Source organism: Echinops telfairi, unplaced genomic scaffold, assembly GCF_000313985.2.
Source record: "Echinops telfairi isolate 266 unplaced genomic scaffold, ASM31398v2 ScPeMD7_7459;HRSCAF=8497, whole genome shotgun sequence".
In the NCBI taxonomy this organism is placed as follows: domain Eukaryota; kingdom Metazoa; phylum Chordata; class Mammalia; order Afrosoricida; family Tenrecidae; genus Echinops; species Echinops telfairi.
The window spans coordinates 925912-938253 of NW_022111359.1; the positions used below are offsets into that span (position 1 = coordinate 925912).

The 12342-nt window shown below is 53.6% G+C and overlaps 1 protein-coding gene across 1 annotated transcript in view; it reads left to right on the forward strand.

The window, feature by feature from the left end:
* The first annotated feature begins 7666 nt into the window (after nt 1–7666).
* Nucleotides 7667–12342, forward strand: part of SHC2 (SHC adaptor protein 2) — a 32103-nt gene continuing 27427 nt past the window's right edge. The window contains exons 1-4 of the mRNA XM_045300116.1: nt 7667–7690; nt 7783–7853; nt 10883–10943; nt 11097–11216. Of these exons, the coding sequence (XP_045156051.1) occupies nt 7786–7853; nt 10883–10943; nt 11097–11216 (249 nt within the window). The 5' untranslated portion in view covers nt 7667–7690; nt 7783–7785. The remainder of the gene's footprint in view (nt 7691–7782; nt 7854–10882; nt 10944–11096; nt 11217–12342) is intronic.

Sequence of the window (12342 nt, forward strand, 5' to 3'; positions counted from 1 at the left end):
CTCTCCCTATCTTTTCTCCATCTCCCTCCTGTAGGACATTATCACCCCACCACCGAGTGGACACCTGTCTATCCTCCAGCCTATTGATTATCTCCCTCCTTCCTCTCCCTCCCTCTCCCGCCCTTGATAACCATCAACATCTCTTTCTTTTGGCATGAGCATTTTCTTTGGGCATGAACATTTTCTTGTGTTTTAAAAACATACCAGTGGTTGTGTGAAGCCAGGTTGACTAGAGAAATCAATCTAGTGACTCGCCTATATGTGTAAGAGAGAGCTTTCTGCCAAGAAGGAATTATGTATCAAGAAAGCAGCCCAGCGCAGTCCAGCTCTGGTCCATAAGTCCCTCTTCTGACTCACGCAGCCACGTGCTGTGGTACTGAATGCAGGGAGACCACAGGTCACGTGGATCCAATGGTGGTGGACGTATCGCCAGGAGTCTGGCAGGTCTCAGTGGCTCGCCTGCAGGAAGGTGAAGGGAGGGAGGTGGGGAGGGGTCAGCCCCAGAGAGCCATTTATCTCTGTTGCATCTCCAAAGGAGGGCATCAAGCTGTGACCTTATTGACAGGCTAACCCCCCACCCCCATATCTTCTTACAGGTGCTTCTTACAAAGCACCTGACCATGACAGAGATCTCATACAGTATTTGTCTTTGTGTGCCCGATGACCTTCACTCAGCATTAGGTCCTCCCAGTCCATCCAAGTCAGGTGTTTCGCCCGTTTCATTATCAGTCCATTGTGTGTACCCACAGAGCTTATTTAACCCTTCTTCCACCAGCGGACGTTCAGGTGTTCACCATCTTCTTGCTGCTGTGAGTAGTGGTGCGGTGAACATATGGGGTGCCTATATCTGTTCACGCTACGTTCTTTATTTCTTTAGGGCATATACCATGTGTGTTAGTCCGGGTAGACTAGAGAAACAAATTCAGGGAGACTCACGTAAATGTAGGAAAGAACTTTATATCAAAGAGTAATTGAATATTAAGAAAACTTCCCAGCTCAGTCCAGATCAAGTCCATAAGTCCGATATTAGCCCAGATGCCTGGTACCAGTCTATACATTCCTCTTCGGATTCACGCAACACTTACAATGACGCTGAATGCAGGAAGATCACAGACCAGTGAGTGGAAAGTCTTGTGGATCTAGTGGCAGTGGAAGCATCTCAGCGCTGGCATGGATCTCCACGTGGCTCCTCCAGCTCCAGGGCTCTGGCTCCATCAATGTAGCTCCATGTGGCTTGTCAATAAGGGATGTCTCACAGGGAGAGTGTGTGTCCCACATCCAGGGAGGAAGACAGGAGTTCCCAGCATCCTCAGGAAAAGGCTATGTCCACCTGGAGGCCTCATTGGTTATGACCTGATTGACAAACTAGACTCCACCCATTCACAAGTTGACAGGAGGTTATGTACCTGCTGTTGGCCCTGAAGGAGTTAACAGAGACTGAGGGCAGTGGACTATTTCCATGAACATCAGATGCTCCTCGCAAATGAGGAAGGTCCTGGACACCTGGGCTGCAAATGGCTTGGAGGTGGTTCTGGGAGCAGGACCTGTCCGAGGGCATTGGGCTCCTTCCCAAGGATAAAAACCTTGAGTCTCTGGATAAGGCAGTTTGTTATGAGAACCTAGTGCTTAGTCTGTTCCCTCATTCCTTGTTTACTTTTGCAAAGTGCATATGTGCTTACTAACCATTCTTTAGCTAGCTGGGAATATAAAAAGCCATGCAGGGCAGCCATCGGGGCTATACCCTGGTGTAACTGGTGCTAAACCACATGTCCCATGTCCGTGTCTTAATTTCTGCCCCACACCGTCACCGAACGCAACATTTGGCGCCCAACGTGGGGCTCGAGGTAAGCAACAAAACTGTCACACCATGCCACCAAATTGCTGGTGTGTTAGGCTCATATATATATGAGCTTTCTGTTAAGAAGTAATTACTATATATCAAGAAAGCAGTCCAGCCCAGCCCAACTCAAGCCCAGAAGTCCAATACTGGTCCATAAGTCCCTCTTCAGATTCATGCAGCCACATGCAATGATATGGAATGCAGGCAGATCACAGGCCAGCCAGTGCAGGGTGCAGAGCCTTGTGAATCCAAGGTCAGAGGAAACATGGTGGTGTTCCTGCTGCTCTCAGGTTCCAGGAAGCAGGACGAGAGAGAGAAGGGGAGGTTCCTGGGCCCTCCTTATGAGAAGGCCATGCCCACAAGGAGGCCCCATTGGGCTGTGGCCTGATTGACAGGTGGATACCCCCCCTACACTTTCATATATCTTCAAGTTGACATGAAATTATGTAGGTACCGATGCGGGGCCATATCCTATTTCTAATTGCTTGAGGAAGTGCCTGGCACTTTCCACAGTCCGTGGACAGTCTTACAATCCCACCAGCAGTGCTGCAGCGTCCAATCTCTCAGCCCTCACTCCAGCATCTTATTATTTATTTATTTAAGCTTTTAACTTTGCTGTCCGCGCCGTGGTGAGGCGGTATGTCAGCGATTGGTTGGCGGGTGATCGCGAGCACGTCTTCATGTGTTTGTCGGTCTCCTGAGTGTCCTCTGTGGTGAGCTGTCTGTTCATGTCCTCTGTCCATTAAAAAAGTATCTATGAATGGCTCAGATTTTGGGTCTTATTGTGGATCCAACCAAAATGAAAATTTTGACAACTAAAACCCTTTTCCCATGATGTCGTCTACTGGTCCAGCGGTGAGGGTTTTGGTCTTCTGTACATAGAGTCCTGATCCACGATGAACCCCATCTGTCAACGCTTCACGTTCTCTTGGCTTTCAGCATGAACCCCCGAATCATCTGCGAACCCCAGTTGTTAATAAGCCTCCCTCCAATCCTGACGCCACCTTTTTCATATAAGCCAGCTTCTCTGATGATTTCTCAGCGTGCAGACTGAATAAGTCTGGTGAGAGGATACGGCCCTGAGGCACACCTTTCCTGATTTTGCGCCCTGCAGTAGTCCCTTGTTCGGTTCACACAGCTGCCTCTGGATCCCTGTACAGTTCCACATGAGCACAGTGAGACGCTCTGGAATTCCCGTTCTTCTCAAGGCTGTCCATAGTTTGTGAGAACCCTCACAGTCGAATGCCTTGCATAGTCAAAAAAACATACGTCAACATCTCTCTGGTAGTCTCTGCTTTCAGCCAAGATCCGTCTGATGCCAACCCTGAAGCCCCTTGTCTCACGACCTCTTCTGAATCTGATATGAATTTCTGACAGCTCCCTGTCCATGTAACACTGCAGCTATTTAGAAATTGTCTTCAGCAGGAGTGTACTTGCATGGGACCGTTCTACAATTGGCTCCTTCTGACGGGTCACCCCTCTTTCTTGGTATAGAGAGGGGAGCATTTCCAGTGCCTCCTCAGTTGGTTGGAACAGTTCTGTTGGTAGTCTGTCAGTTCCCGGAGCCTTGTCTTTGGCTAATGCTTCCTGTGCCGTTTGGAATTCTTCCTTCAGCGCCCCTGGTTCTTGCTCCTGTGTGACTTCCCGAAATGGTGGGATGTCACCCAGTTCTTTTTGGTTCCGTGACTCTGTGTATCCTTTCCATCTTCTCTTGATGCGTCCTGCAGCGTGCAATATTTTGCCCGCAGAATCCTTCAATATTGCAACTTGAAGCTTGAGTTCTTCTTCCGTCTTTCAGTGGTGTTCTGATCCCAGGTCTTTGCACATTTCACGACAGGACTTTACTTTGTCTTCCCAAGATTCCCTTGGAAAATTTCTATCCGGCTCTCCTACTTCATCACTTTAAAAACATTTTTCTATTTACATCACTGCGCCTCAATCGAGAGCACGTTTCAGAGTCTTTTTTTGACACATGCGTTCATCGGTCCTTCCTTTCCTGATCACGCGAATCAAAAACCAACCTTGAGTCCACCCCACCTGAGCTTCGAGACCATCTCAAAACAGATCCGATGCTCCGAAGACTTGTGACAGAAGACCCGGGTGACAGAAGACCCCATCAGCATGGGGTGCCATAAGGAGCATCGTCCACGGAGGAAGTAGAGAGTCTTTAGAAATGCTGGAACCAGAGGGAAAGAAGATATTGCCAGTCGGGTTCAGGTTGACACGCGCAGCTTATTCCAAACCACATGTTCACGTGCGTCCTTGTGGCTAGCGTGCAGCCGCAGAGAAATTCCCTCAGTGAAGACCTGGCTTAATCTCTTGAGTGTGCTTACAAGGACAATCTTACCAAGGCCCAACCTAAGCAGTGGCTTCTGAGGGGGATCTGCAGAACCAGTTCAATTCCAGGCAGCGAGGTCGGCTCAGGGGATGGTGACTGATGTTATTTTGTGTTCCAGGGGGGTCGGGCCATCTTGTTGGCGCTTCCTAAAGGACACAGGATGATCACAGGTGTTTCACAGGAAGACGTCTAAAGAAGTTGTGTTTGTCAGGGTGCTTTAGAGAAACAAACCCACAGAAACTCATGTGTAAGAGAGAGTTTTATATAAAGGTTAAGTGCACACCAAGAAAACATCCCAACCCAGTGCTGCCCAAGCCCACAAGTCCAACATTAACCCATATGTCCAACACCAATCCACAAAGTCCTCCTTCATCTCACAAAACACACGCAATGATGCCGACTGCAGGAGGAAAGCCGAGTCAGTGAACGTGTAAACATCTCAGCGCTGGCAGGGGTCTCCACACGGCTGCTCCAGCACCCAGGGCTGCTTTGGGGTAGGTCCACGCGGCTTCTCCTCAGGGATGGCTTGCAGGCAGTGAGCCTTGCCAGCTGAAGCAGGGAACTGGCTAAGGCAGCTGCACCCTGGTCTGATCATCACAAAGCAACAGACCCAAGAACTCAAAAGGTGAGGCTCACCAAGCCATTTATCTCTCTGCCCTTAAATTAATCCCACATGTGTTTATCGGCCAGGTTGGGACAATAAACTGTAACTGTATCAGAAGTAGAAAACTGCACCGGTGAGGATGGGGACAGGGGAGTGGCACCAGGGACTTCTTTCTTCCCTCCGTCATGACAGTGAGCACCCACTCATTCTTTGAGGGCACCGAGGGCAGCCCTGTAAGAATCCCACTGGGAAGCCTGACCCCCATCCACCCTGAAGCCCTACTCTTGTCTCTTCAGACTTCTTTTTGTTCCCCAAACTCGCAGGGCAGTGAAAGACCCCCTGGAGGCTGCCCAAGCTGCCACCTCGCCTTGGTGTGCATGGAAGAATGCAGAGTTTTTTGGGGAGGGAAGGTTTGAGAAATGGGAAGTCCAACTTCAGGACTGTGTAGACCTCTCCGATGGAGGGCCTGCGAAGAAACCATAGCTTCACGTTTTGGCATTTTTGTTTGCTAAAGGTTTCTGTGATTTTTGTAGTAATACAGACCCTCAGATTTGTAACACAACAACGGACAAGTGCAGAAGCAGCTTAGTTACAACTGACCACCTTCTAGGATTCAGTTCCTCGGCGTGGAGGGTCTGAGCCTCACTTTATGGCATTGTGTTAGAGAGAGACCAAACAGTGACCCTCATCTACGTGCAAGAAAGAATTTCAAATCAGTAGGCAACATTACATCCCGAAGACGTTCCGTCCAAGACCAAGTCAAGTGTCTAAGTCCAGTGCTAACCGGAGGGCCTCTTGGGACTCATGGGGCAGCAGGCCAATGAGACAGAAAAGTGAAGTGGGGAACCAGGGAGAGCACGGGCCGGCAGGTGCAGAATCATGTGAATTCAAGGTCGGCTGAAGGCAGAGAGGCAGAGTGGAATAATCCTCTCTGTTCATCTCGCTCTTATACAAAAGGCCACACTCCTAGGAGGTGTCATCAAGCTACCACTTGATTGACAGGGTGAACTCCGCCCCTAGCCGGAGTGTTGAGTGGACCTAGTAGCTACTAGCCCCTACAGGCACATCTGAGTTAACTGGCCTCATGAGGCGTTTAGTGCTTTGGCTTTACTCCTAGTGTGTTGCGTGTGTCCTGTCTGGGGCCTTGTAAGTGGCCATCAAGGCAAGACACTGGGTCTTTATTTCTCCGGAACAACAGAGGAAGAAGGGCGGTCGGGAAGGGACGTGGCATGTGCGGGCATTCACCTCCACGAAGAACTGCTGCTTCTGCCAGGAGACTGGAGAAACTCCATGGTGTCCAGCTACCTTGAGGAACATTGTGAGCAAAGACACCATGAAGGACGCTGATCGAAAGGGAGAACAATGCAGGACAGCATCGCAGAATCGCTCGGGCGGCAGGCTTTCTGGAGCTGCCGTAGCTGGGTGAACTCTGACGGCCCTGGATCACCTTAAAATTTAAACCAGGAGCCTTCCGGAAGTCTTCTTTAAAAACCAGACACCAGTTTAGCTTCCCTAGCGAAGAGTCTTCCAGGACCTCTCAGAGCGTTGGATGGGAGGACGTGACTTTGAGGGCCCGGGGTGCACCTGAGCTGAGCCGAGGTCTTTCCAGCCCCCTCAGGTGCACGTGAAAGCGGGCTGTTGGATAAGGAAGCCCCAAGAAGAATCGTGCTGGCGAAGGATATTGGAAGTATCACGGACTGCCCAAAGGACGGACCGATCTGTCTCGGAGAAGGGCCGCCAGACCAGCCCTTAGACCGAGGAGGGCCAGACTCGGTCGCACTTACTTTGGGAACGTTGTCGGGAGAGACCAGTCCCTGGGGAAGGATATCGTGCCTGGTGAAACGAGGGCCAGGGAAAACAAGGATGACCTTTGAGGAGACGAACGGGTTCAGTGGCTGCAGCAGTGGGTTCAAAGACCAGAACGAACGTGAAGGGGACGTGGGACCGGGGGCCTTTCCCGCTGTTGCACGTCGGGGCGCTCTGGGTTGGAACCGACCGGATGGCACCTCAGAACCCCGAAGCCTGTCTGCTCCGCGCATTGTGTTCATTTCGGACCCACGGCTCTGGGGTCAAGGTGAGCACGGCAACCTGAGAGATCAGGTGGGAACCTCCGGAGGGCAGTGAGCTTCTGCGAGTGGGGGAGGACCCGCTCGGAAAAGGAGGCTGGGCCACGGCCGCCCAGTGGGAAGAACGCCGTGGCTGCGCTGAAACGTGCACGCATGTGGCAAAGGTTGAGCTGATGCCTGTTTTGCGGTGTATGTTCACAACGGCGATCACATAACACAGTTCACTTTCAGACATTCATTTCCACAGCCACTGTGACTTGCGGCTCCCCTATCACATAGCGCGGACCTAGACCACGGGTTTTCCCAGTCTCATCCCTTTAAGGAAACCCCGGTAAGTACTTCCTATGAGCTAGACCTTGTGCAGTGCTGGGGTCACAGGCGTGCGCGAGCCCCACTGTCCTTGCTCTCGGGCCTCATAACCTGGAGAGGAGAGGGCCGCTGGAGCACATACGGGGCAGAACCAGGTCCTGTGAAGCAGCAGCAGCAGCAGCAGCAGCGGCGAAAGCGAAGGTGATGTGTGAGGGTGAGCCCCAAAGATGGGAAGCAGCCAGGCTTACAGACAGCGTGGGAACAGCAGATGCAGGGGTCTTGGGGCAGCAAGGTTGGAGACTGTCAAGGGACGGAGAAGGAGCCGGCAAGGGAGGATTACCTTCTAAGTCCCAGACGAGTCCTTCTGCCTGGAGTCCAACCCCAAACAGCCCCCAGCGTCGAGGCGATTCTGACTCACAGTGACCCTCTAGGACAGTGAAGAACGGGCTCCGGTTTCCGAAGCTGTAAATCTCTGTGAAAGCCTCACCTCTCTCCCGCAGCGTGGCTAGCGGATTCAAACTGCTGCCTTTGTGGTGAGCAGCGGGAAATGTCGCCCACTCACTACTCCATCTAGGGCGAGACTCTGGGTCTGCCTTTCAATGCCTTCTTTCCTTTCCCTCCTTAGTACATGGGCTGCATCGAGGTCCTGCGCTCCATGCGTTCCCTGGATTTTAACACTCGGACCCAGGTGACCAGGTGAGCCTCTCTCAGGGCGTCGGGCCACGGGGAGTTTGAGTCTCCGCTCCGTCTGCCTGTGTCAGACTTGGCCAGGGAGTCAGAAGTGGGATCCCAGCCATTCCGAGTGTGGAACGTGAGCCCAGCTGGCAAGAACCCCATTCCCAGGGGGGGGGATGGTGTTGCCCAGGGTGAGGTGGACCTGAGGCTTCCCGGTCGGCCCCGGCCCACCACCCAGACCTCAGGTTTTCTTGCAAGCCAGGGCCCACAGTCTGGCTTTTGCAGGATGTGGTATAGATGACGCCAACTGTGTTTGTGAACAGTTCCCCTGTGCATGTCCCAGGGGCTGCTGGCTGGTCCCCTCGTGTGGCTCAGGTTAGGGCTGGGGGAGGGGCCTGGGATCCCAGCAGAGGGAGGGTGCCATCTCCTTTGGCCACCCCACCCTCAGCCTGGAGAAGGGACCTTGCTTTCTCCATGCTCTGAGCTGCCTGGATTGGGTCGCACCGTTTTGGTCAATCCCCCCCACTGCGGGGGATTGGCAGTGATTGGTGTGTGTACACAGATATACCCGATTCACTGTGGTCTTCGTGCAAACAGTTTGTGTAAGTCCAGGTTGACTAGAGAAACAAATTCATAGAGACTCATACGTGTATAGGAAAGAGCTTTATATGCAAGAGCAATTGAATATTAAGAAAGCATCCCAGCCCAGTCCAGATCAAGTCCATAAGTGAGTTATTAACTCATATGTCCGATATTAATCTATAAAGTCCACTTCTGACTCACACAACACATGCAATGACACCGAATGCAGGAATACCTCAGGCCAGTGGGTGGGAAGTCTTGTAGGTCCAGTGGCATCGTAAGCATCTCCGTGCTGGCAGGGGTCTCCACGTGACTTCTCCAGCTCCCAGGGCTCTGGTTGCATCAGGGTAGGCCCATGTGGCTTCTCTTCTCAGGGATGTCTCCCGAAGAGTGAGCAGAGAGAGAGTCTCCTGCCTCCAAAGAGGAAATACAGGAGTTCCCAAAATCCTCAGGAGAAGACCAAGCCCACACAGCGGCCTCCTTCGCTCTATCTTGATTGACAGACTAGACTCCACCTCTTGACACCAGATGATGTGACGGCCACCATGTCTGCCCTCGTTCTCCAAACGGAAACCCCGTACCTGCTACCTGTCCCTTTCCATTCCACTCCCTCATCCCCTGGATGACTCCTCATCCATCGTCTCTCCATGGAGCTGCCTCTCCTCCAGATTCCACGCCTTACCTTTTACGTCTGAGAAGACCTGCGTCCAGGGATCAGCCGTGGTGTCTGTCGCCTGTATCAATCTGCCGATCCTTTCTGATGGCTGAAGGATATTCCATTCCTCTTGTGTGTACCCCTCTACCCCTTTATGGACATTAGGTTGTTCCCACCCTTTGGCTGTTATGGGCAGTGCTGCTACAGACACGTGTGTACCAGGCCCTGCGAGGACTGATGTTGTGGCTTCTCTTGGGTGCTACCCAGGAATAGGACTGCCGGTCCGATGGCCACTGTAGCAGCCCACGAGGGTGCCAGGCGTTCGCCTGCTTGGCTGCCGACTGAAAGGTGGCAGGGCCGAGTTCTCCCAGAGCTTCCTGAGAAGAAAGGCCTGGAGTCAACTTCCAACATGCCAGCCCCTGAGACCTGTGTGGAACACGCTTCTCTCTGACCCGCATGGTTCACCATAAGTCAGAATCAACCCTGCTGGGACCAGCGTGATGGGGACCCACTATAATTCAGTAGGGTTCAGCTTTAATGCAACCGATGATATCTGCAAAGACCCGAGTTCTAGTCAGGAACTGTGTGAGGCTGGGTGGTCTAGGGAAACAGCACCAGGGACACTCAGAGATGTACAAGAAAGAACTTGTATCAAACATGATTTTAAATCGAGGAGGCATTCCGGCTCAGTCCAACTGAAGCCCATGGGTCCCATGTTAGCCGGAACCTCTCCAGACTCACCGTGATGCGGAGAGCGGAAGCAGAACTATGGGATCCCAGGCCGGTGGGGACGGAGTTGCATGGTCCTGAGATCAGTGGGAACATGACAGGGCACTGACAGCTCTCCAGGTCAGTGGTCCACACAGGGCCACCCCTGGAAGCTGACACAGAGTCCCTGCATGGAGGAAGGTGGATGGCAGAGAGGAAGGAGGAGAGCTCCCAGTGCCTCTCTTATAAAAGAGGCCACACCCCCAAGGAGGCATCATCAGGCTGTGTGACCTGATTGACAGGTTAGATTCCACCCCTCCACTCTCACACAGGTGCAGGTGGACACACCATCTCACTGCCACAGAAATGGTCCCTGAAAGCACAGCCCCTCAGACCCCGTTATTTCTAAACAAAGTCACATTTCCGGGTGCTGCGGGGGAGGAAGCGCCAACGTATCTCTTTTTAAAAACGGTTTCTTGTGCATTAGGTGCAGGCTTACAGAGCGGACCACCAGTGTTCCATTCAACAATTCAAACCCAATTTGTTTCAGCGCCCCCACAGCAGTTGTTCAACATACCACATTCCCTACACCGCCCATCCTCCCGGTCTCCTGTCTCCCTTCTCCTCTCCCGATCCTCTGAACTCCGTCCTTGGGGCAGTGCTGCCCCTTTGATCTCAAACACAGGGGTGAAGTCAGGGTTAAGCCTGAGTAGGGGCCTTGGTCTTGGGGTCCCGCCTGTCTCTACGTGACCAGGAACCCTGCTGTGTTGTGTGCGTCCGAGTTCCGTTCCACATTTTCCTTCCAGCATAGCCAGGACCTTCTGGTGTGGTACTTTCCACCATACGTTCTGGTTCTTCTTGGGGAGCCCAATTAAACCTACAAGAACCCCCCCTCTGCACTTTTCCAATGACCAATGTCCCCTTCTTAGCCCTACCTTCCCGTCTCCACCCTCTTGTTCACCTCTGGACCCCACCGCTGTCTCCCAGTGACCCCGTCCCCTCCCTGAGCGCCCCTCTTCCCTCTCAGTGCTCATGCCCTCGACCCCCCCGCCCCCCACACTTCCAATCCTTGGAGCTTTCTGACGCCTGCCCCTCCCCTCCGCAGGGAAGCCATCAACCGCCTGCACGAGGCTGTGCCCGGTGTCCGGGGCTCTTGGAAGAAGAAGGTGAGTGAGGGGCTGGGGTGGTGAGTGTGGTGGATGGGCACAGTGGCATACTGTGGGGCTGCCTTAGAGGAGCACCCTCGTCCCAGCGGGCAACCCCTCCGCGGGCCCTGCCCAGTGCTCACTCTGCACCCCGACGCTGTCCCCGGTGCCCAGGCCCCCAACAAGGCGCTGGCCTCCATTCTGGGCAAGAGCAACCTGCGCTTCGCCGGCATGAGCATCGCTGTCAACATCTCCATGGATGGCCTCAACCTCTCCGTGCCTGCCACGCGCCAGGTGGGGCGCCCCGCCCGCAGCCCCCCCCCACCCCCGACCACTCACTAGGCCCCGCCCTATCACCGGCCCTGCTCCCCCACCAGGCAGCAGTCACCTGCAGGCCCCGCCCCCCAGGCCCTGCCCCTAAGTCACACCCCAACCAGGGCCTGCCTTCCTCCCCTGCATAACCCTGGCCCCACCCAGGAGCAGGGCACGCCCACGGCAGCCCCAAGTCACCATACAGGCCCCGCCCACTCTCCAGATCCCGCCCCTGCACCACCCTTATGCCCCGCCCCTTGCTTCAGTGGGGAAGCTATGGACCAAGGCAAAGCTGGGGGTCTTCTGAGCTGGTTTGGGGCTGCTGAAAACAGAGCTTGAGGGTCCCGGGTGGGGGCCGGGAAGCATAGATGTTCTGCGGAGGGACACAGGATGGGGGACGCTGACTGGAGCTACCTGTTGTACCCCATGTTCCTACATGGCTCTGGGGTGTGGGAGGATGGACCAGCCGGTTTGAGAACAGAGGGGGTGGGACAGAAGGAGGGGCCACGCAAAACCGTGCAAATGTCGTGCAAATACCCTCACTGAAGCCAGGAGGTGACTGTTGAGGATTTGAGGGTCTGCTGTAGGCCCAGGACTGCTTGGGGGCGTGAGTGTGCGTGCCTGTGTGAATGAGGGCGTGTGTGTACCTGTGAGTGTGTATGAGTGCAGGTGTGAGTGAGAGCATGTGTATCTGTGGGAGTGTGTACGAGTGCAGGTGTGAATGAGGACGTGTGTGTGTGTGTGTGTGTGTGTGTACCTTTGTGACTGTGTATGGGTGCAGGTGTGAGTGAGGGCATTTGTGTACCCATGTGAGTGTGTGTGTACAGGTGTGAGTGAGGGCGTGTGTGTACCTGTGTGACTGTATGTGGACAGGTGTGAGTAAGGGCGTGTGTGTACCTATGTGAGTGTATATGAGTGCAGGTGTGAGTGAGGGCATGTGTGAACCTGCGTGAGTGTGAGTGCAGGTGTGAGGGAGTGTATGTACCTGTGTGAATATGAGTGCAGGTGTGAAGGTACTTGTGTACTCGTGTGAGTGTGTGTGTGTACCTGTGTGAGTGTGAGTGAGGGCATGTGTATGACTGTGTATGACTGCAGGTGTGAGTGAGGG